Source organism: Aspergillus costaricaensis (genome assembly GCF_003184835.1).
Source record: "Aspergillus costaricaensis CBS 115574 unplaced genomic scaffold BO79scaffold_2, whole genome shotgun sequence".
In the NCBI taxonomy this organism is placed as follows: domain Eukaryota; kingdom Fungi; phylum Ascomycota; class Eurotiomycetes; order Eurotiales; family Aspergillaceae; genus Aspergillus; species Aspergillus costaricensis.
Genome location: NW_020291802.1, coordinates 134,851 through 155,957, shown reverse-complemented (window position 1 = coordinate 155,957; position 21,107 = coordinate 134,851). Strand labels below are relative to the sequence as shown.

General features: G+C 50.8%; 8 protein-coding genes across 8 annotated transcripts; 3 read left to right on the top strand and 5 right to left on the bottom strand.

The window, feature by feature from the left end:
• Positions 1-134: 134 nt before the first annotated feature.
• BO79DRAFT_23732 (putative Golgi traffic protein SFT2) lies at positions 135-2,171 on the bottom strand. The gene is made up of 4 exons (XM_025684681.1): positions 1,508-2,171; positions 1,061-1,181; positions 650-800; positions 135-304 (listed from the first exon to the last, which is right to left on the bottom strand). Exons 1-4 carry the CDS (start codon positions 1,734-1,736, stop codon positions 152-154), a joined length of 654 nt encoding a protein of 217 aa, XP_025544237.1. The 5' UTR covers positions 1,737-2,171; the 3' UTR covers positions 135-151.
• Positions 2,172-7,797: 5,626 nt separating this feature from the next.
• On the bottom strand, positions 7,798-8,540 carry BO79DRAFT_223884 (uncharacterized protein; the record flags this gene model as incomplete). The annotated part of the gene is made up of 4 exons (XM_025683631.1): positions 7,798-7,918; positions 7,961-8,132; positions 8,197-8,416; positions 8,520-8,540. The coding sequence occupies 4 exons, from the start codon at positions 8,538-8,540 to the stop codon at positions 7,798-7,800; spliced, it is 534 nt and encodes a 177-aa protein (XP_025544236.1).
• A 944-nt stretch (positions 8,541-9,484) lies between these two features.
• On the top strand, positions 9,485-11,437 carry BO79DRAFT_23675 (basic helix-loop-helix domain-containing protein). Its single transcript, XM_025684615.1, has one exon. The coding sequence runs from the start codon at positions 9,812-9,814 to the stop codon at positions 11,288-11,290; it is 1,479 nt and encodes a 492-aa protein (XP_025544235.1). The 5' UTR covers positions 9,485-9,811; the 3' UTR covers positions 11,291-11,437.
• Positions 11,437-11,927, top strand: BO79DRAFT_23720 (uncharacterized protein). The gene has a single exon (XM_025684664.1). It carries the CDS (start codon positions 11,584-11,586, stop codon positions 11,860-11,862), a length of 279 nt encoding a protein of 92 aa, XP_025544234.1. The 5' UTR covers positions 11,437-11,583; the 3' UTR covers positions 11,863-11,927.
• A 439-nt stretch (positions 11,928-12,366) lies between these two features.
• BO79DRAFT_185787 (putative mitochondrial 2-oxodicarboxylate carrier protein) lies at positions 12,367-13,883 on the bottom strand. Its single transcript, XM_025680424.1, has 5 exons — positions 13,712-13,883; positions 13,641-13,651; positions 13,547-13,576; positions 13,396-13,482; positions 12,367-13,323 (listed from the first exon to the last, which is right to left on the bottom strand). The coding sequence occupies exons 1-5, from the start codon at positions 13,787-13,789 to the stop codon at positions 12,612-12,614; spliced, it is 918 nt and encodes a 305-aa protein (XP_025544233.1). The 5' UTR covers positions 13,790-13,883; the 3' UTR covers positions 12,367-12,611.
• Positions 13,884-14,059: 176 nt separating this feature from the next.
• BO79DRAFT_23657 (putative GPI anchored protein) lies at positions 14,060-15,546 on the bottom strand. Its single transcript, XM_025684598.1, has 3 exons — positions 15,485-15,546; positions 14,763-15,433; positions 14,060-14,698 (listed from the first exon to the last, which is right to left on the bottom strand). Exons 2-3 carry the CDS (start codon positions 15,412-15,414, stop codon positions 14,127-14,129), a joined length of 1,224 nt encoding a protein of 407 aa, XP_025544232.1. The 5' UTR covers positions 15,415-15,433; positions 15,485-15,546; the 3' UTR covers positions 14,060-14,126.
• Positions 15,547-16,179: 633 nt separating this feature from the next.
• Positions 16,180-17,704, top strand: BO79DRAFT_242152 (kinase-like protein). The gene is made up of 5 exons (XM_025685185.1): positions 16,180-16,422; positions 16,483-16,814; positions 16,870-17,210; positions 17,265-17,424; positions 17,491-17,704. The coding sequence occupies exons 1-5, from the start codon at positions 16,238-16,240 to the stop codon at positions 17,649-17,651; spliced, it is 1,179 nt and encodes a 392-aa protein (XP_025544231.1). The 5' UTR covers positions 16,180-16,237; the 3' UTR covers positions 17,652-17,704.
• Position 17,705: 1 nt separating this feature from the next.
• Positions 17,706-19,842, bottom strand: BO79DRAFT_185777 (cytochrome P450). The gene is made up of 5 exons (XM_025680423.1): positions 19,595-19,842; positions 19,300-19,517; positions 19,053-19,239; positions 17,964-18,997; positions 17,706-17,888 (listed from the first exon to the last, which is right to left on the bottom strand). The coding sequence occupies exons 1-5, from the start codon at positions 19,776-19,778 to the stop codon at positions 17,817-17,819; spliced, it is 1,695 nt and encodes a 564-aa protein (XP_025544230.1). The 5' UTR covers positions 19,779-19,842; the 3' UTR covers positions 17,706-17,816.
• Positions 19,843-21,107: the final 1,265 nt, after the last annotated feature.

The window sequence follows — 21,107 nt, the reverse complement described above, 5'->3', positions numbered from 1 at the left end:
ACAAGCAAGCGTATACCGGCCGTTGAACCCATGTCTATCGTGATGAGCATGCGATCAAATAAAAAAGTATACAATGTATGCGCGTCCCAGAAGGAGGCGCAGGCTAGAGCAAGATAGTCCGGTCTCCGGTGGTAGCAAGGCTTCAACAGTATCAGCTGGTCATCCACGAAGTGACACGCTGAGCTCCGAATCTTCCCATAAACTGCAGTCCAGTACTACCCATCGGGAAGTAGCTGACAAGGTACCAGAGCAGGGCAGCCAGCTGAAACACCGACGAGATGAGCGTCAACAGGGTTGAATGAAGCTAGAGGAGAAAAGACGATTAGCAACCGGTATTCCCACTGGTGTTCTTGGTGTGCACGGGCTCGACTGGGGTCTACAGTAGCGCATGCACATCCAACCTGCTACTGTTGCAGGACGATGTGAGAGATCATATTCACGACCGGGGTGGCGGTGCATTATGATGTCATATCGTCGGCTGAAGGCTCCGAGTGTACGCGCACGACCCAGGTATGCAAGATCCTCGAAATCGACAGGTTGGTATGCGATCGCAGAGGCGTACGCTCAGATAGTACAGGCATACACAACATGGTCCGGCAGGGAAGATCCTGGGAAATGTAGCTAGAGCCAAACAAACAGGGGTACTTACTCCGATAGCAAAGTACAAAGTCATGGCGATCGAGCCGAAATAGGCCGCCGTGAAGGGCAGACGTGATCCCGAGACCAGATGTTTCGCGTAGACCAGGGGTCCCATGAGGACTGCCCATGATAGGAGAAAGAGTAAGGATCCAACCGACCACCTAGTTCAAGAGGTAAAACCGGTTCGATCAGCCACAGATTTACAGGAAGTTCCTTGGCAAACAGTATGTGTGGGGCGTGATGGAGGGTTCAGCACGGACGCTGGAATGTAGTCGGATCGGAGACGCGTGGTGCATAGTCCCCAGCGAGGAGGGCATGACAAGCACTCCACCGCCTCGTGCCCTCCCCCCGGTGGGTGGGCGAAGTAGGGGATGTATTGGGGTTCGATAAAGATCAACGGGGGATCTGTAAAGCAACTTACAGGATGGCAAATTTGCGGGGTTTCAGTGATAGAACCGGGAATAGGAAAAAGCAAAGGAGGAAGCAGACGGCGGCACCAAGGTTGCATGCGATGAAAATGAGCATCCGATCCCATCGACTTACTGTAAAGGGAATGTATGATTAGCATTAGCCAAAAGTTAAAAGGGGAGGAGGTAGGGCGGCAAGAAGAAAAATAGAAAATGCGTAGAAGCGCAGAAAAAAGGAAAAAAGAACGAAAAATGGAAAATAGGAAAATTAAACGGTGGATGACAAAGTATAGTCCCATAGGTAAATAGAGAGTAGAGTACATCACCCAGCTTTTCCTAGGGCTTCCGTGGAACCCAGACAGATGCAGGAACTGAGTCTCTGTCACCTGGACTGGGCAGTGCAGCAAATCAAGGAAGAGAGCATCTTTACGGAAAATCGGTCATGCGTTCGGAGGACTTACAGGCAAAGAAAGTATCTTCCTCCTCTCGGCGACTTGCGGCGGGTAGGGGAGCTCCTGGAGCTTCATGAGTGGGCAGTTGCAAATAGCCCTCCCCTTGACCAAATGGATTCCAAGACTGTAACCGTGAGAGGATAGGCGTATTCGACGAGTTATTGCGGGTGGAGAGATCTGGGTCTCGTCGCGACCAACCCAGGGAGTTGACCGAATCGCGGAATGAATTGGTAGCCATGATTGCTATTCGCTTCTGTGCCGGGCCTAGTTACGCCCTGGTGGAAGAGGGGTAGGGTGAACGAAATGAAAGCAAGATATTTGCCTTCGGACAATGTTGCTACCGGGGTTGGTGTACACTGCCAGTCGACCACTGGAAGAGCGACACTGCGGTGACAAGGTGAGAAAGGCTCTGCAGGGACTATGCACGACGGAAACCAATATGTGCGTGCAGATGATCTGCAGATATCAATTATGGAGGGGGGGGGAAAGACGACGGCGAGAGAGTAACCGGCGGTGATAGGATCGAACTAAAGCGGGCCAGATGACTGTTGCGCAACCGGACTAGACTCCCGAGGAGCTTGGGCACGGGACAAACCTAGCGTCCGCTAATAGAAACTTCGGACGTTGGTGGTCCACTGGTGTCTTCTCAGAGTGAAGCTGATAAGCTTGTGATCGCCCTCCTGCCCGATTCGTAAAAGTCGTGTTATCGATAGTAACCTGTCACCAAAGGGGACTGCGCCTCCTGGAGGTAGTCGGCCTATTCTTAGAGGAGGAAATTGCGAGTGCTCCTAGCAGTAGCGCAGACTGAAACAGTATCTCCGAACGGCCGATGTAACAGTTCTAATAACCCAGTGTCCCACGAGCTGTAAATCGGGGGTTTAGTCTCCCACCCCGGCGCAAGGAATGCAGAGATCGAACGGCCAATTACCCAGCCGGGAGAGGAGCTGCGCCGACCGGAGAATGAGAGGGAGGGTGGAGGAAGCTGCAAGATGATGACGATGACGATGACGATAATGGGGGTAGAGAGAGCGAGGACGGTAGCTGGCGTAACGCTGGGGCCACCCTAAATTCAAGACAGAGATCGGCTCTACACAGGCTGCAAGATTAGCCAGTCGTCATCTGACTTGGGAGGATAAAAGGAGGAGGAGGAGGAGGAGGAGGAGGTCGAGCAAAAGACGAGAGGGGAAGTCAAAGGAGGGGGGGAGGATATGTGGGTGTGGGTGTGTGTGTGTGTGTGTGTGTGGGTGGGCGTTGAGCAGGTGGTCGCGATGAGTGTAGGCAGAACAAGGCACGTAGCCAGAACACCACCACTACCACCACCACCATTACCAGTAAGAGAGATAGAAAGAATACGGTCACATACCAAAGCTCGCAGAAACTGATACTATCTCCGAAACGCAAAAGGATGATTGAGTGTGGTTGTCAACAATGGGGGAGCCTCTTTACCCACGGGTGTCGCGATAATTATCGGGGGATGATTGCTTTCCAGCAGCAGCACCGCCCATAATCGCCGTCGCAGTTGGAATGGGAGTTCGTCCCTTTCCTGCAAAGCTGGGGTGGGTTACCCCAACAGCCAATCAGCAACCTCATTTACAGAGACGGTGTCCCGGTGACGGATCTAAACCCAAAACGAGCTGGTGACCCCAGCTGAGCAGTTGCTCGACCAATCACCGCTTGAAATGGCGCCATGGCGGACAGGCTCGATACAATTCATTGGCTGGTTTGAAGACCATGGGAGAGTTCGGCCACACCGCCCATGGGGGGTTAAAACCGTTTGGCGCCTGTTCCGCTGACCAGGTCGCGTCCTTACCATACCGAAACATACTTCCTTCCCTGGACTGCTACTACCAGTACTAGCGCTACTAGTAGATACAGACAGTACTATCAGTAGGTGTCGGTAGCCTACCTACTACTTACTTGCCTTGGTACATTTCGTCGCCTAGGTCAAAACCGTGCCCACCCACTAACTACATGACTAGTCATCTGTAATTGGTGCCTATCTTCAAGAGCAACCAAAAAACCTGTTCAGGATTGTGAAGGTGCATTGCTCCCTCATGGTTGGCTTCTCAGCTCATCGAATGAGAAGCCGAGAGACTGTGGTTAGACGAGTGGCGCCCTGGAACCCCTTCCGGCTGGCTTCTTTCCTAGTCCAGTCGATCCTGGTTAGAGCAGCCGGGGATGCAGAAGCCTACTTGGACCTCAGTACAATCTCCTCCTATCCATGGTGTGTCTGCATTAGAATGCTTATCACGGCCGATAGCTTCTTAGTTGGGTTGCATCAGGCAACTCCAGGGAGAGACATGTTACGTACATTCGCTGCGTAAAACTGGCTAAAGTCAAAAAACCAGACGCGAATGATTTACCTTTGCGCAGTCCCGTAAATCTCCCATATGCGAGCTTTTGTCTCTTTTAGGCGATAGTAAACTAGCGTCGAGATCAAACGGAACGGTGTTGCCCGCCGGATAATTAACCCCTCCAGAGTCTGAATATTTTCCTGTTGCTACTTTAGAGGAATTCCTCAGCTTGAATTGAAATTCCTGTATCTTTTGCTCCCTCTGTCTCTCTGATATTGAAACTTGAATTCCTGGCCGGGTAGGAAGCTGCTCTGATCCCCATTAGCGTCACAAGTTACTGGATGGATGGATGAAATCTCTCGCCTGCATATCATACGCAGCTAGTAGCTACTGCATTCTAATAGCACCTGCACGTACAAGAGAGTCGGCGGCCAAGCATAGGGGCCGACCAACTCTTGTCATCGCCATGACCAACCATCAGATACATACGTAGTGAGAACTCCCTTGCAGTAACCGTGGATATCGGCCATGCCCTCCGAACCTTGACGGGACGGGACGGGCACGATTTGCGGGAACCAATGCTATTCCTTCATTAGGCTTCCACTTCTGGTGCTGTACCGGGCTTATCTGTTGATTCCGCATTCGGCAGAATCGACCGGACTTGTGGTCTGATACTGGTCATCCATTATCATCATTCCACCAGCAGCTATATGTACGATGGTGTCATCGTTGGGAATGGCGGCGCCAGGTCGCATACCAGATTATTGTCCGCTGGGGGGGAAGTCTACTACATAACGATCGGTGCAGGAATTCAGGTCAGTGGGCGTGGTTCATGGTGTAGTAGCTGGTCGGGTCGTGACATACCACCTATCGTGTCTGCGGCACTTCGAACCAGGGTTGACAGGCTAATCTCTGCTGGTGGCTTCTTTCGGGCTATCAGGACTCCCCGATTGATTTGATGCTGCAAGGTGATTGGCAATTTACTTTTGACAGCATTCCAGACGCAGCTCAATTGTTTTCCCACTCGCCGGATCATAAGGCTCCCCACATTCCTGGTGGCTTGTATTTCAAATCATCGAGCATGAAAAGCCAAAAGGCAAATAGTGGAATGAATGGAATTAAATCTTGTCGCGACGCGCGGGTGCGCATAGAGAAGCGCTTTTTCTGAAGACTGCTCGGGATAATGCGAGAAGAATGAAGCCCTTACCCCAAGTGCAGGAAAAAGGAGAAAACAATAGGAAATTAAACCAGCTCCCGCGCTTGGGACACCGTCGCATTGCACCAACCCCACCCCATAATTCAAAGTAGAAGCCTATCAGATGGCACAAGCGGGCGCACTCTTTCTCGGGAGGCGACAGGATGCACGGTGTCACGGACCGCCTTCTGTGTCAGCCCCAACCTGGAGACGCTCGGACGCCGAGGTGTCTCTTCTGGAAGCCTGACTGCTTCTTCCTGAGGTTCCCAAGGAGGCGGTTCCATGCTCATCTTCGTACTCGAAGTGGACGTGCGCAAATAAGATGAGAAGGAGGGTCTCGATATGCGAAGGAAGCCGACCTTACTAGCCTGACGATACCGTATCCCGGGCAGGTGCCCGGTGTGTGTCTCTTTCCCCAAGATAATGGTGGATGTATACCTCCTAGATACGAGCGGTATGTATGCCTGGAGCTAAACCTAGTGCGATGGACATCGTATTGTGTTCCATGGTAAAGGCAGTGTTTTGTGCCGCTCGTCGGTCCTATTAGCGTGCAGCGATCTTGAACATGATCATCCAGAAGCCTGGGTAGTAAGTAATAGTAGTAGTGATGAACAGAGGTAACCTGGACAGATATCGAATGTGCTGAACAGAAGGAGATCGTTTCCCTCAGTTTCCTTACCACATGGTACGCCACGATCATTCATCCCTTCCCCGATACCCGCCATGAAGCACTCCGGCGGAGAGCCTGGGGAATTAATGATTAAAACTAAAATTACCGACAATCTATTTTGAAACAATTAATCCATCCTGAGGAACCCCTCAGTACATCAGCAGTAGACTATGATGTCATCGTTCCTTTTTCAAAATTAAAATTGAAAATGCAAAACCATGATTTTCCAAATCTCACGCTCCATGGTCATTAGTCCGCCCGTCAGGATGAATGATCTGGTATGCTTGGGGCTTGCCCAGCCTGGCATCTGATACATTCCCGAGTGGGTTCCTAAAATCGAGGGTAAGGAAGTATAGCAGGTTGGCTGCTCCTATAGTAGGCGTCGGGGTTGTAAGTCCGACGGCGATAATGATTGCTGTTTTAGCGCCCTTTTTGGTTTTAATACGATGGAAGTATATGGCGCAACGAGATACTTTGTAAGAAATAGCAACCAACCAAAATCCAACCTGGGATAAGATGAGTGATAATAAACCGGATAACTAACATCTTGCCATGGGGATAGCACCCCTCCCCCTCCCAAAGGCTGACCTCGAGTGAGTCATTCTAGTCTCTCTCTTTTTATTTTTCTTCTTATTATTTTATTTTACCTGGCAAAAAAGGGACAGGTGACAAATATAGTAGTACCTGGATGCTCATGGGATTGAGAGGGGAGGTTAACCTCCCCCATCCGGACGGTGCTACCCTCCTTGATGGATGCTTTTCTGACCGTCTCTCCCACACTTACTTTACCCTACTACTTACTTACAGTACACCCCCCCCCTCCTGCCCACCAACCACACGCCCCCCTTTCTTCTGCTTGTATTGGTCTCATCCCCCTCCATCTTCACATACTTAGCTTCGCACGCCTTAGCTTCATCGCCACCAAGACTTGCCTTTCCCTTCCCTCCTTTTCATTAATTAATAAATTGTATTCATTCTTCTTGTAATTTTGTTTTGCCCGCTATTTTAGTGTTGCTTCCCGTTATGATTATTTCTTTTTCTGTTTTTTAAAAATAAATGATATTAATTTAATTCCACACCCTCTACACCAAGCTGAAGAACCGGTTTACGCATGTAATCCCCGTAGATGCTTTGTTAAGCCTCGTCGATTGAGGATCGACGCCCTGCATGACCTTGACCGTGATATATCAAATGAGAGGCTGTGAAGAACGCCGCGAGAGTCTTTTAAAGTCCCCCTCATCCCCTCGTCTCTTCAAGCCTGGGTGTTCTGTTTCTTTTTGATCTTATCTGGAATACTACGACTACTACTACTACCACCGATCATACCATCTACCACCTTGAATCTTGGAATCCCGTCGATAGAAGCTGGGACTTCTTCATTTGATGATTGTTGCGTCGCCCGGCTGCGCCGCATTGACTCTCCCGCGAATTGCCTGTTTACGGTCACCGTCGCTCAAGGGTAGTTCCCAGTAACTTGACAGTACAGTCTCTCAGAGTCGCTGAGCACGAACCCCTCACTGTTGCGACATCTCACACCCAACAGGGCACAAGTAAGTAATCACAGCTAAATACCTTGTCGTTTCCTTTGCCCCGGTCCCCTTCCATACTTTTTTCGCATATAAGCCCCTCCTGCCGCTGAGATAAGGCGGCTGGCTTCATAAGCGCTTTCATTGTTACTCCCTTCTCTTGTTTGCTTTTTCATTTCTGCCTGGTCTCTGGACGCCTTGAGCCTCACCTCTGTCTACCTCTGTTATTCTTCCTCTTTCTTTTCATCACTTACCTCCGCGTGGCCATCCCTTCTACTATCACACTGTGCGTCTATGACTGTTGCGCCATCAACTGCATTATTTCTGTCACTGCAACCTGAAGGATATGACTAATATTAATACCTCTTGTGCAGGTCTGTGAAGAACATCGCTCATACCTGACCCCAGACACATCTAAACCTAGTAAGTTAGTTTCTCTACAATTTCGCATATCGTTCTTGATTTCTCGATTATTTTTGCCCTGCATCATGTTCCTTTGAAGCCTGGTCGCACTGGGGATTGAGGATCCCGCTTGGAGAAGATGCAAGCAAGCCTGAACACACTCTACATCCGATGACGGAGGAAGCAAAGCCAAAAAAAAGGAGGGGTATGGGTTACTCCTCATTCCTCCAGGATGTGATATCCGGCAGAGATATTGCCGGGGTTGTCATGCCTTCAACTGAGCTGTGGTCTGGGAAGAGCAACAAGCGACGGTTACAGCACAGCGCCGTTGGGCTTCAACCCCTGCATGCTCTCTCGGCGGGGGGAGGGTAATACCCACTGATCGCGGGTCGGAGGTCGAACAGTTCGCGGGAAGATAGTGAGCAGGCGCCTATGAGATGCTCCAATTTGCTCCGACATCCCCAAGGGGTTGAGTTACCGCGGGGCAACCTTGGAAGGCTCATTCTTGTCTCACGGACCCCGAGTCGGAGAGCGCTTCCCGGTTGGACTAAAGCGGGGAGGCGGTAATCGGCGAGAAAAGAAAAAGAGGGGAGAGGGGGAAGAGGAGAGACATTCTGCATCATCGTCGTGATTATTGTCACACACAGTCACATACGCCATGTTCATGTCTCGCTTAACAACAACCCCAGGGCACGCCGAGAGGAAAGGGGAACCACGGGGAGACCGAGGGGGTGGGATCGCAGCGGGTGGCAGATTTCCGGGGCAAATCGATGGCATCTCCACACTTTCACACTTTCCACTGCCACGCCCGCATACTGCCACTACTGACCGCTTGCCCCCAGCAGTCCCACCGCCCGGGGAATGCTCAACACGATCGGTTTTGCCTCTCTTTCTCCTCCCTCTTTAGTTGCCCCCCCCACGGTGCCTGTTTCACTTTCAGCCCATCAAAGTGCATCCATCCATCCACATTCATCTCTCGCCTCCTCCACTCCCTTCCCCTCTTCCCATCCCAGATTCTCCCAGCTTCTGTCGCATATACCCCAGACCCAACTCGCATCATCATCATCAAAACAGTAATTCTCAAGAAGCGCGCTTTCCACCCCCACACTCTCAACCTCCCCCCGGTGTGCAAGTACAAGGCTCCATCTCATCTCATCTCATCTTGTTCGTTCCCGTGGATCTTCCTCACTCTCAACTGTGACCGGCTCCGACTGCTCTTATCGCTTCCCTTTTCCCTTACCCTTTTTGCCCTTTTCCCCTCCCCCATTGTTCCAGCCCATCGCCTCCGCGGCCCCATCTGGCCGCCTTTTCACGCTTTCACTCTCTCTTTCTGTCTCCCCTTTATTTTACCTCGCTTATGGCCACGCAATTCTGTTTCCCTCTTTGACCTCTTTTTCCTACTTTCTATTTTCTTATTTCCCTAGCTGCTACTTTCCCCATTTCCCGGTCGCTTACCACAGACCTCATTGCGCAGTCTGATCTTCCTCTGTGCGGTTCGCAATCAACGAGGCAGCCTATTGGGTTTCGGACTCCGCCCACGATAGTGGCATTTTCCGAGGCGTCCGCTTTCGAATCTTACCTTTCCGCCACAACTTCGCCCACCGCGACCAGTCAAATCCGATCGCGAACTACCCCTCGCATTCGCCTTGAACCCATCCCGGGTTCAGCACCAATCGTATCTTTGCCTCATCCAGAAAGCGTCTACCGCGCAGTTTCTTGCTCGTCAAGTACACATTCCCACTCTTCTGGTTGGTAACTCCGTACCTTCCCTGTTTTGTGGTGGTCTGAGCCACCTCCTGTCTCTCTTCTCCCTGAAATCAGATCGTGGCTCATTGTAGTGTCGCCTTCTCCCTCTGCTTGATTGAGCGCTAACGGGCACTTATCCGATCTGTCAGATTTTCTCCTCGCCACCCTCGCAACTTGCCCGAACTCGTTGATGAGTTTAACTCACCGCTTCTATCACCGGACCTCTTGACTATTTTGCGAAGAGGCTAAACCTTCACACGAGGAGCATTTTTCGCTCCAAATTCAGCTTGGGGTTTACTGTGCTCGAACCCCCTAGTCCCACAAGCATCAGCGAGTTCGATCTTGAACTGTAAGACTCCCCTGGAAGACGCAGTCGGCTTTCTGCCTTGAGTGCTTGCTTAGGCTTGCTGTAAACTGGCGGAAGCGAGCGTTTCCATCAAGAACAAACCTGACAAACGCAGCAGTGATCAGTATTTCTTCATGATGTCACAGTCGAACTATATGTCCAATCAGTTTGGCAACCCCAACGAGGGGGTTGACCCGTCGGAGCTTAGTATGCAAAACGGTGGATTCATGTCCTACCCATTTACGTCGCAGCAGAACTTCAACTTTGGAAACTCGGGTATTGATACAGATGAGTTGTTGGACCTGGAAATCAACGGACAGAATGGCATGCAGCAGAACTTTCTCCAGGACCAGCATTCGGGTGCCGGAATTTCCATGAGTCATCCGGGTCAGATGTCTCAGATGTACTCCAACACGCCGGATGGAGCTCCCATGAACAGCCCGTTCATGCACAGTTTTAACTATGACCACTTTCGTTCCATGAACCAAAACGGCCAGCCCGGCTCTCATCTGCAAAGTGGATCCCAGTTCGAACAGAGCTATCTGGCTTCTAAAGGCCGCCCGAGTTTGCAGGCAGTGGACCGCGCTTCACTCGATGCGCGCAGTCCGATGACTCCGAAGACCCCGGCCCTTGGTGCATTGACCCTGGGAACCCCAGAATCTGGAAGTTTTCCTACACAGCCCATCCGGACTGGCCTGCAGCATCGCCACCAGAAGACCCTGTCCAACCAATGGGACGGTACGCCAGGTAGTGCCCATTCTTTCGTGGAGTCCCCAATCTCATCCCCCGGCCACCCCCACCACGCGGGAATCTCGGAGATCCTCAAGTCTGGTAAACATGCTTCCTTGCCGGCCAAGGTTGATACGCACATGCCAGGCAGTGCCCAGGACCTAGAATCCCAAGAAGCCAAGCGACGCCGTCGGCGGGCCTCCCATAACCTGGTTGAGCGCCGGCGACGGGACAACATCAACGAGCGCATCCAAGATCTTTCCCACCTCGTTCCCCAACATCGCTTGGAGGATGACAAAGTCCGGAAGCAGCTTGTCAACAACACAGCAATGTCTGCCACTGGAGCCACCCCCAATGCCGCAACATCTTTGCTGGCTGGAGGCAATGGCCGCCGGGCCACTGCGGGTAACATTACGATGGGTCTGCCGATCGAGGAGAAGGAGAAGGGCCCGAACAAGGGCGACATTCTGAACGGTGCTGTAGGCTGGATGCGTGACCTAATGTGGGCCCTACATGTTAAGCTCCAGCAGGAATCGGAGCTGGCTGAAATCATCAGCAACTTGGGTGGAACTTGGCCATTCGAGCAGACCGAAGAAGAGAAGCGGATGAGAACGGAGATTCTCGATGCTTTGGAGAAGAACGACCCTAGTTCGTTCACTTATAGCAGGGCACCCGGAAGCGGGCTGCGAGTACCGAAACATACGAACATGGCAGGGGACTCTGTGGCTGGCAATGGGGCTTTGAGCCCCCAGAGCCTGAGCCCCCCGTTCAACGGCAACGGCGGTAGCAACGGAGGCTCCGGGCAGGCTCAGTACTGGAGCAGCTCGGGTCATGCGGGCATGAGCTTCAAGGAGGAAGACGAGTATGCGATGGAGATGAACTAGATACATTTCCGCTAACTATCGCTCGAGCTCTCATTTCTTCAAACGAACGCATGTCATGAGCTATTGCATACAAGGGCGTCAAACGGACGGGTAGTTGACCGGCGTACACGGAAGCCTTATCATGCCATCGAGGCTAAAGGGCCAGTTGAACTTTCTTTTCGTCAGTTGTTTGATACTTCTCGCGTGTGGTTCTCGCTATACTTGCCTGGGATTGGCTGTCTCGGATTCTTATTGTCTTTATCTTTATTCATTGTTTAATTTCTGGTGGGCTTTACTTGTTGAGTTGAGTGTCTATGTGCTTGTCTTGTGAATTTCCAGCTAGCTATCTTGGGTTGCACGTTTCTTGTTGTTCTTTTGCGCATAATGGTGAGCAAGGTCGGAACACGACATGTCTTGCATCATTTGGCTTCTTTCCCTTTTACATCGATACCCTTTTCCCATTGTCCCGGTTTCACAGTTTTCGACGTTCCTACTTCATCCTTAATATCCTTTTGGCTATTTTGACCCCATTTCGGATGTCATTTACGGCTGCTATCTATTTTCGATTTAAATTACATAGCATGATTCATTGATACAATGGTGCATTCGGTGCATGCAACTTTACTCTCTACTCAATGCTCATTTTCCTATGATTTACAATGGAAGTTACTACAATCATTGGCCCTGTCACAGGCAATAGAAACCTAGGCCTCAGCAGTAAATGGATCAACACGTGTCCTGCACGCTATCGAACAGGCACATGGAGTGTTCTAGACCCCATTCCCTAAGAATCTAACCAGCAAATGATAGTAGTCCAAGGGTATCTGATGTTTATCGTAGCGCCCGCCATCATGCAGTTCCCCGGGGACGATGATTGCCCGACTACTGTAGGTACCAATCCTGATGAAGACCAGGATGGACCCATTCCATGGGTCCACACATACATACATTAGACAGACATATCACATGCATTTCTTTCTGTTCCTCATTCCTTATTGCTTATTCTCACGGCGTGCATACAGCTAGCCACTGTTGCAGGGTACCTACATACATAGTACATGAATAGTACGGATCTAGTAGCATTCAATCAATATATGCCAGTATCTACAGTACTATCTCAAAAAGCAAATATTGCAAAGGAAAGGGGAAAGGAAAAAAGGGGGAATACTTTCAAATTCAACATGAAATGAACAACAACAAACAGACTCTTCATACCCTCACTCTCTCTTTTTCTCTGTCCCGTCTATTTCTATTCCTATCCCCCTATCTCTAGTAAAGTAGAAATATAGAAACTCAACAAGAAAGAATTCATTCCAAACAAAAGGGGGTAAGGAGGAGGATCTTACTCGCCCCTCATATTCCTAAAGAAGTCCATGACTCCCGTAAACACAACAAGAAGGATACCACCACCAGGACCCAATCTCAGCACCTTGGGCAAGAATCCCTTATACAAAGCAGCGAATCCTTCCTCCTTCATGACAGTTCCAACGGCCGGCCAAGCCCAGTTGTACTTGGGCACTTGACCGGGAACCTTCGAGGTGTTTTGAATACGGGACTTGACGACGTCCATGGGCGTGTTGAGAATAGTACCGGCCGTACCACCGATCGTACCCGCGATCAAGTCATTGCGTGTCTGCTGGCTCTTGTTGCCCGGCTCAGCGGCAGGGAGCTGCGCGCGCACCTGGAAGATACAGCCGAAGTAACCCGAGTTCCAGAGAATGTGGCGCCACAGGGTGGATTCCAGACCGTTGTACATGGCGAGGGGTCCCTCCGCGGCGACGATCTTCTTCACGACGTCCAGCATGCCGTTGTATTTACCGGCCGAGGCGCGGTCCTGCAGACGGATCTTGACCAGCTCGAAGGGCACGACGACGAACGACTCGGTCGCTCCCGCCGTCGCTCCGGTCAGGATCGCCAGTGACTGTGTTTGCTTCTCGGCGCCGAACAGGTTGCGGTAGAAGGCGCCCCAGCTGTCGTTGGCGGCGAATTTGGTCGCACGCTTGGGCGCTTCCATCAGGATGGGGGCGGAGATACCGCGGTACAGGCGGGAGAAGCTGTTATGGGGGGGAGGTGGGTTAGTTTGGTTGTGAGGGGGTGGTTGGGGGGGAGGAAGTTGGTTGGCGTACCCCTCGTTCTTGACGATCTTGCGCAGACAGTCGAACATGCCATTGTAGTATTCCTCACCGGCGACCGCGGTACCCTTCTGGAGTTGACTGTAGGTTGAATTGGGTTAGTGGGTGGTTGCAATTGGGGAGAGATAAGAGAGGTAGAGCTTACACTCGAGTCTTGACCACGTCCAAGGGGTACCTGGGGGGAAAGGGATTAGTATTGGCTGGTTGGATTGCGTCGATTGAGGGTGGGAAATGCGCACATAACCAGAATCTATGGCAGAGTTAGTCGCGTGCTCCGGTGAACTGGCAGCGGGATCACACCATAACGTACCTCGGACACACCGGCGACGGCACCGGCAATGAATTGGTAGCCGAAGGGCAAGGGCTTCTGGGTGTCGTTGTTCGACATGGTGATGAATTGGCCAAAAGTAGGCGTGCAGACGAAACAACAGACGGGGAAGACGAGTCGGGAGAGGGGAAGAAAGGAAGAAGAAAGAGGGAAGAAGTGATGGAGAATGAGATTATCGAGGGAGGAGGCCGCAGTCGGAGAGGGTCGGGGACTCACCGGGACGTCGCCCGATCGGGTAAAATGCCGCCCCACGTGCCGCCCCACGGGGCTTTTTGACGCTTACTTATACCTGCCACCGCATTCATCGGTTAGTTAAGTATCATTGTCATTGTTATTGTCATTGTCATTATCATTTCGCTATGCATGCTCTCATAATCTACATGTCAAATCATTTCTATCATAACGCCAGGGCCACCATCATAGCCATGCCCATCACCCCCCACTGCTGCCGCAATTGATCACTCCCACTAGTGGCCTGCTCTTTGGCCACGGTCTCCGTCGCCGTTGACACTGCCGTACAGCTGGTCCCGCACTGGTATCCCGACGGACAACAACCTCCCCCGACGGATTGGGCGCAGCTGAACCAGCCAGTTGCGCATCGCCCGGGCGTGCTTGTTGTTGTCGTGGATGCCGTCGTCGTGGCCACAGGGACTACAATTGTTACTCCGTCGCTGGTGAAGGTCGTCGAGGGCGTTACCGGGCAGGACGTCGTATCGCAATCGCGGCCGGTTCGACAGCATCCTCCATGGTAGACGGCAGAGCAGGCGTAGAACCCGGTTGGACAGACCGATGCCGTACTGGTCGTCGTGGTCGTCTTGGAGTTCGTGGAGGTAGACACAGTGGTAGGTCGAGAAGGAGGTACCAAATCACCCGTGGTTTGCGTCGCAGTGGTTTTAGGGATGGTGTGTGTGGATGTCGATAGCATCACGGTTGAGCTTACTGTGACCGTGATTGTGAAGACACGCATACCTGAGCCGTTAGCATCAATAGCGACACAAAGTAGGGAAATCCTCAGCTGATACAGGTTACTTACATCCCCCGGTGACACATTCGTACCCTGGGATACAGCATCCGCCACCCAGAGACGACGAACAGCTAGAGTATCCGTCCTGGCACGATCCAATTGTCCCCGAGCACGTCTCTCCCTTCGGACAACAGCCTACGTCACCAGATCCTGTGTCGTTAACCAGAACGCACGTGTCGCTTGTACTGCAGCAGCTTTCGGGCCGATCTATCGAGGAGCATCCGTAGGTGCCGGAAGGACATTTGAATTCTCGCCGAAGAAGCGGTGAGAAGTGCTCACTCCACCCACGCCTTTCGACTTCGAGGTCGCTCGGGTAGGAGGGTCGAAAGGGATATGAGCGAGGTTGAAAGTCGACCTTCTCAGTTGTGTCGAGATTGTAAGGTTGTACTTGCGACAAAGAATCATTGGTGTTTGATGTGTTGCCTGCTGTATAGGCTTCGTCGAAGAGCCAGTAGTCGAGGAAGAATTTCTCGCCTTCATCGTCGGTCATCTTATGAACTCCGCGAACAGGCTTCTGAGATAGGTATGACTCGATAAGAGCATTGTGTTGGACGATCGAATCCGTATCCTGGGAGTCGTTGGGAATAGATACATTGCTTGCGAAGGCTTGTCCTGCGATTGATGGGCCGAGGATGCAGGCCAGCAAAGGTATTGACAACATGAGGTCGTAGTTTCTAGGACTGAGTTATAGTCAGCGCACGAAACATTTCCAGGAATGAAGTCGCACCTACATAAGTAGTATATATTATCGTCTCCCGAAAGGACGTTATCGGAAGAGCTCCGCGATAAGTCGACCGACAAGGTGACAAAATGTAAACGACCGGGATCAACTGCAGATCATACCGGCACTAAATACACGAAGCACTAAGCATGAAACTAACAGTCGGGGGGCAACCGACTCTCTCCTCTCTGCCCAAAGACAGTGTGGCTGGGAAAGAGTGGGAACAACAATTAACAAGGCGCCGGGGGGGCCTCCACCGGTCCCGATCGGGAAATAATGCCAATAAGGTGACAATAAATGGATACCTGATTGTGCCGGCAGTATTCTGCATTCACCGCTTTGCGTCATGGCGGTGGGCCCCTCCGTTCCATGGGAATCAAGAAAGTGGAGAGAGAGAGTCTCAGCTCTATTCCATCTTGACAGCTGCCCGTCCACGGATCAGCTTATCATTGGATGATGAAATGTTGACTGTTGGAAATTGGAGAATGCAACTGTTGGCCGACCTAACTATAGAAAGGAGTGAGGAGGGCTGAGAAGGTGCGCGGGTAATGGCGAGCAATATAGATCCAACATAACCCATGTTACTCCCTGCACAGCGCCATCTACTGGCGTCCCGATTAGTGGGAGGGCGCTTGCTGCTCACAATGGCAGGGATTGCTACCCCCCATCTCATCCCAGCAATGGTTCTTTTAACGCGGCCTGTCCCCCTCGACTTTTTTCTCTCATTTCATCTTCTCTCTCATCATCTCTCTCATTCTCAATCATGGAAGATTCATCGTTTGAATACCCCAGCGACATTCTCTACACCCAGGAGCCTCTCTCGGGATACAAGTTTGGCGGATATCATCCCGTCCGTATCGGTGATACTTTCAAAGATAACCGCTACACTATACATCACAAACTCACGTGGGGAGGTTTCTCCACCGTCTGGCTCGCCCATGACAATCTGTGCGTCACAAATGCCCATCTGTCCCATCCCACATGAATTATCACTGATAACTTCAATAGGCGACACCGATGGGTCTCCTTGAAGATCAAAACCGCGGACACATCGTACAGTTCTCAAGAACTCCAAAACCTCCAGCAGCTGGAGAAGATTGCCGCTCCGGACGATCTCTCGTCCAAGTACATTCTCCACCTGCTGGACGCTTTCATCCAGCCCGGCCCCAACGGCATTCACCAGTGCCTGGTCTTTGAGCTGATCGGTCCTACTATCGATCGCATCATCACTGACTACCGTGAGCTTTCGGATTCTCTTGATCCACAGACCATTCTCCGCTTGTCGAGGCAGCTCCTCAAAGCTATCGAATTGGTCCATAATGCGGGGGTGGGGCAGATAGGTAAGCTCCTACTTTTAATCATGCCTTGAGTGTCCTCTAAACTAAGTCGAACCAGATATCAGCGGCAGAAATATCGTCTTCAGCGGTAGGAATTTGTCCTATGCATCGGAGAAGATCATCTTTGCGGTCTTTGGCTCGCCCGAGCACGAACCAGTGACCCACCTCGATGGCACCCCGCTGCACAAAGGCTTCCCAGCGGCTCTTTTCGGACCGGTGAGTTGGGAAGACTGGCTAGAGGAGTTTGCCGAGGAGCTTCGCATCTTCGACCTAGGAGAGGGCTTTGCACAGGAAGAGAAGTCGAGAATACTCGCGCAACCGGGTCCTTCGCGGGCTCCAGAGCTGATTTTCACGGGGAGGTCTGATCACAGGACTGATCTATGGCATACGGGCTGCATGGTATGTGGATCATCAAGACAATATCCCGAAGAAGTGATACTGACAAGATTGCAGCTGTTCTTCTTTGTGTTCGGGACATACCCCTTTGACTCCGATGTAGAAGATATGGTAGTGGTCGAGCAGATGATTGACCTTCTGGGGGAGTTACCCCAGGAATGGCAACCTATCTGGGACCGCATGCGAGCAGAAGCCGGAGACATGATGGATTTCCAAGGTGAGATACTAGAACCACTGCTTATGAATGCACCTGTTCATCAGCATGCTGATCTCCAAATACTAGGCGACGAGGTCTTCACTCTGGAGGACCGCTTCGATAAGGAAGTGGCCGAGCCAGAGCTTGCTCCTCTGATCCCGATCATCCGAGCATTGCTGGAGTTTCGGCCTTCGGAGCGCATTACAGCTCCGCAAGCCCTTGGTCTTTTGGGAACTCAGGGACAGTGAACGAAGTCATGAATATGAGCTAGCTAGTCAATTTAGCATTTGCTGTAGAGAAGAGAATATATATACGTTTTTGTAGTTTCTACAGCGATTAGTAGTAAGAAAATATGACCAAGAAGAGTATTGCCAGTAGCACCCATCTGCAGTACCAACCCATCCTTCTAAGAATTAGGTGGCTCTCTCAGCAAGATGAACTTTCACCACCGTCCCATCAATAGGCTTCGCGGTGACCTGCATAGTCTAGAAAATCAAAAAGTAAGCCACCCTTCTACCAACTCGGGGAAAAAGAAACCAACAAAAGAAAAAAAAACTTACATTAAATAATTCCGTCTCCACCTCATACTGCCCAGCAGCATCCAAGATAGGCGCCCCAGTCGCATCCCGCGCAAGTGCTCCCACCCCCACCTTCTCGAAATCGAAGCGCCGAACCGTACACGCCAGGATTACCCGGGCCTCGAGGTTGGCTAGCTCTTGACCAATACAGTTGCGCGGGCCGCGCTCGAACGGTCTCCACGCGCTGGCGGGAACATGGGCGCTTGCGACCGAACCATCCCCACCCCCCTGATTCTCCGCGCCATCCGGGATCAGTCCTAGACCGGTATCTGTGTTTCCCAGCCACCGCTCTGGGATGAATTCATCTTTTGTCGGTCCGTACACTTTCTCCTCACGATGGACGAGCGTCGCGTTGAGGTAGATGACCACTCCGTCTAGGCAGAGCGTCTTACCGTCTGGTAATTGCACGTTGAAGCCTGAGCCTGGGGGCATGTATCTCGCGGATCCGGATGGTGGATACAGTCGCAGAATCTCCTTGATCACAGCAGAGGTATAGGACATTCGCTTCAGGAGTTCTTCTCCGCCCGGGGCAAGGAGCTTCTCTTGCACGGCTGCGGGGGATGGATCGGGGCCGAAGAGGTCGTCTAGTTCGCGGCGAACTTTATCCAGCACGCGTGGGGTGCGACTGAGGATATAGAAGGTCCACTGCAGTACGATACTGGTGGTGTCGTGACCGGCGAAAAGGAAGCTTTTGAGCTGGTCGCATGTTTCCTGGATGACTTGGGTATTTAGTTGGTCGATGTCCTGTAGACTTAGGGAGAGAACACTCCGGGAGCGCTTCTCCGTCGATTTGGACTTGAGCTCAGCAAACTTCGATTTGATGTGTTCGGCTATCAGCTGATCAATGCGTCGAGACAGAGTTCGACGCCGCCAGTTTAGGCGGGGGTCCAGCCAGTCCCATTGCACGCTGCTGCCTCTACGGTATGTGGTCGTCAGCTCACGGTAGAGACGGACGAGCTCATCCTGTTTGCTGCGGTCTAGTTGGGCATGAAAGTCTTTGTCCATGGTAACTGCGCCTGGGGGCTAGTTAGAACGAAAAGCGAGCCAGTTATAAGTAAATGTGTGGCCTACCGATGATATCAAAGGTAAGGCTGACGCATCGCTCGTCGAGGGATAATTCCTCTCCACTACGAGCGTACCCGTCAAGAATATCAGTGAACTGTATCGCCTTGTCCAGGATGCATGGCAGCAAAGTAACGAGGTGCTGAGGCGCAAATCCCGGGTTGAACCGCTTGCGTAGACCCTTCCAGTGCTCTCCCTAGTGACATAGGTTATCTTAAAAAAATGTATACAATCCAGAATACGAGTTAAGGCCTACCTGCTGCGTGATGATGGAATACGGTCCCAACAAAGGCTCCAGCGCGCCCATCGTGGGTGACTTCTTCATACTGTACGGAAAGCTCTTGGAGCTCCGGGCAATTTGTTCTGCGACCTCATGACTCCCAACCACACATAGTCGAAACTCTACAGGCCGGAGATCGTAGAGAACGAGAGGGGGATTTCCCAGATGTTCCTGGATCTCTTGAAATACGATGTCTGATTGAGAACGTTTGTAATTGTCAACTATACCCATCCTTTTCATGAGGACGACGAGGGTTTTGATTCTTTCATACCGATGTGCCTTTTCTCCTCGCCTCGGGAAATAAACTCGTGGAGCGCTTTCATGTGGCCCCAGATGAGGGAGGGAGGGAGTTGCGGCCAGTCAGCATACTTCTGGAAGCGGGAGTAGCGGATCCGTTTGATGAAGTAAGAAACCACCAGAGGCAGGAGGATCAGAAGGATAGTTTGGACGAACATGATGGTTGTTTCATGCTAGTCCAGTGAAAGGTGTATTTTCAAGATGTCTAGATCGACATGAGGGAAAATGGGAGTAAGATGGGGAAATGAGTTCGGGAACGAGAATTTTTCTTGCTTCTGTAAGAAGTTCCACTTGCCCATGGGGTTTGTTTGTCCCGTGCCCGAGTTTAGTTGGTGGATGAACAACAATTCCGATAAGCTTATCGCTTCTAGCTAGTTCTTACTAGTGTTCCAGCATTACTACACTGGATTACAACCTGGCTTAATACAATGCATTTTATTGGGCTTATGTGAGTAACTTCGATATATGGCACCCGCGGTGGCAACAAATAGTATTATTGGAGGTTCGCATGATTCCGCTCAAGTTGCATCGGGATTTGAATCTTGCATGAGGCCGCTGCAAGCGCCCGCCACGTGGTCGTCTTCAATTGACTAGGAATAAGAGCATTCGGCATAATCTGGCATATTATCATAATGGGCAGAAAAAGGTTCATGCAAGTAGATGGACTGAAAGATGCGGGAGTGTGTAACTACTCAGATACAACCTCATCTTATTCTCCGGGCCAACACCTACTTGGCCTTGGGCCTACTAGGCAGATATCTCATTCATACTCTACATTGTCATCATGACAGAATATCGACATCATAGAGTGACAACCTGATGGCTCCATTGAAAGGTGTGGAGTTAGGTTGTGGCACACGACGATAGTGATTGTATAGTAGTATCATATAGTCCACAATACGGTCCTTAGCCAAACTATAGGATATCGAAGGACTCCCAAAGGGCAACTCCAAGCAGAAACTAGGGTACTCTTCAGATAAGTTCCTTGATAAGACGTGTCAGTGCTATACAAAGAGATGGCCCAGCCGTATTTCTTGTATTTAGAATACTATATAGTACCTCTAGTGTTTATATTACCCCCAACAGTACCGTCAACGTTACTATGAAATGGGTGTATAGGTCCCCAGGTCGCCAGGTCGTACGTATTTTTGGTTCTTACCAGTATGGGACCTGGTTATTACTAGTACTGACTATCGGAAAAATTAAGTTGTAAAAATATACTGTCTTACCAGGTGGTAAACCTGGCAAGGTCTTATATTATACAAAATTTTAATTAAATTTTATTAAAAGATTTAATAATTACTAGTTAGGATTAAAAAAATCCAACCTGGGGAGTTTTAGTTATAAATTACTGTATAAGTATCAGAATTTATTAATTCCATAAATATATTATAATAATTTAAATTATATTAGATTTATAATATAAATTTATTAATATCTACTAGAAATAATTAGATATAATCAGGAATTTTATCTTATAATTTAAT

Bases quoted from the DNA above. Each gene is read 5' to 3' on its own strand.
- BO79DRAFT_185787 (XM_025680424.1), bottom strand. From the start codon at position 13,789: ATGTCGAACAACGACACCCAGAAGCCCTTGCCCTTCGGCTACCAATTC. The intron at 13,483-13,546 runs GTAAGCTCTACC...TTCAACCTACAG, and splicing joins GACGTGGTCAAGACTCGAGT to TCAACTCCAGAAGGGTACCG. The intron at 13,324-13,395 runs GTACGCCAACCA...CCCCCATAACAG, and splicing joins AAGATCGTCAAGAACGAGGG to CTTCTCCCGCCTGTACCGCG.
- BO79DRAFT_185777 (XM_025680423.1), bottom strand. From the start codon at position 19,778: ATGTTCGTCCAAACTATCCTTCTGATCCTCCTGCCTCTGGTGGTTTCT. The intron at 19,240-19,299 runs GTAGGCCTTAAC...CTATGTCACTAG, and splicing joins ATTCCATCATCACGCAGCAG to GGAGAGCACTGGAAGGGTCT. The intron at 18,998-19,052 runs GTAGGCCACACA...ACTAGCCCCCAG, and splicing joins CCTTACCTTTGATATCATCG to GCGCAGTTACCATGGACAAA.
- BO79DRAFT_23657 (XM_025684598.1), bottom strand. From the start codon at position 15,414: ATGTTGTCAATACCTTTGCTGGCCTGCATCCTCGGCCCATCAATCGCA. The intron at 14,699-14,762 runs GTAAGTAACCTG...CTAACGGCTCAG, and splicing joins CGAATGTGTCACCGGGGGAT to GTATGCGTGTCTTCACAATC.
- BO79DRAFT_23675 (XM_025684615.1), top strand. From the start codon at position 9,812: ATGATGTCACAGTCGAACTATATGTCCAATCAGTTTGGCAACCCCAAC.
- BO79DRAFT_23732 (XM_025684681.1), bottom strand. From the start codon at position 1,736: ATGGCTACCAATTCATTCCGCGATTCGGTCAACTCCCTGGGTTGGTCG. The intron at 1,182-1,507 runs GTAAGTCCTCCG...TTCCCTTTACAG, and splicing joins GGAAGATACTTTCTTTGCCT to TAAGTCGATGGGATCGGATG. The intron at 801-1,060 runs GTAAGTTGCTTT...CTCTTGAACTAG, and splicing joins CCCCGCAAATTTGCCATCCT to GTGGTCGGTTGGATCCTTAC.
- BO79DRAFT_23720 (XM_025684664.1), top strand. From the start codon at position 11,584: ATGTGCTTGTCTTGTGAATTTCCAGCTAGCTATCTTGGGTTGCACGTT.
- BO79DRAFT_242152 (XM_025685185.1), top strand. From the start codon at position 16,238: ATGGAAGATTCATCGTTTGAATACCCCAGCGACATTCTCTACACCCAG. The intron at 16,815-16,869 runs GTAAGCTCCTAC...AAGTCGAACCAG, and splicing joins TGCGGGGGTGGGGCAGATAG to ATATCAGCGGCAGAAATATC. The intron at 17,211-17,264 runs GTATGTGGATCA...ACAAGATTGCAG, and splicing joins TATGGCATACGGGCTGCATG to CTGTTCTTCTTTGTGTTCGG.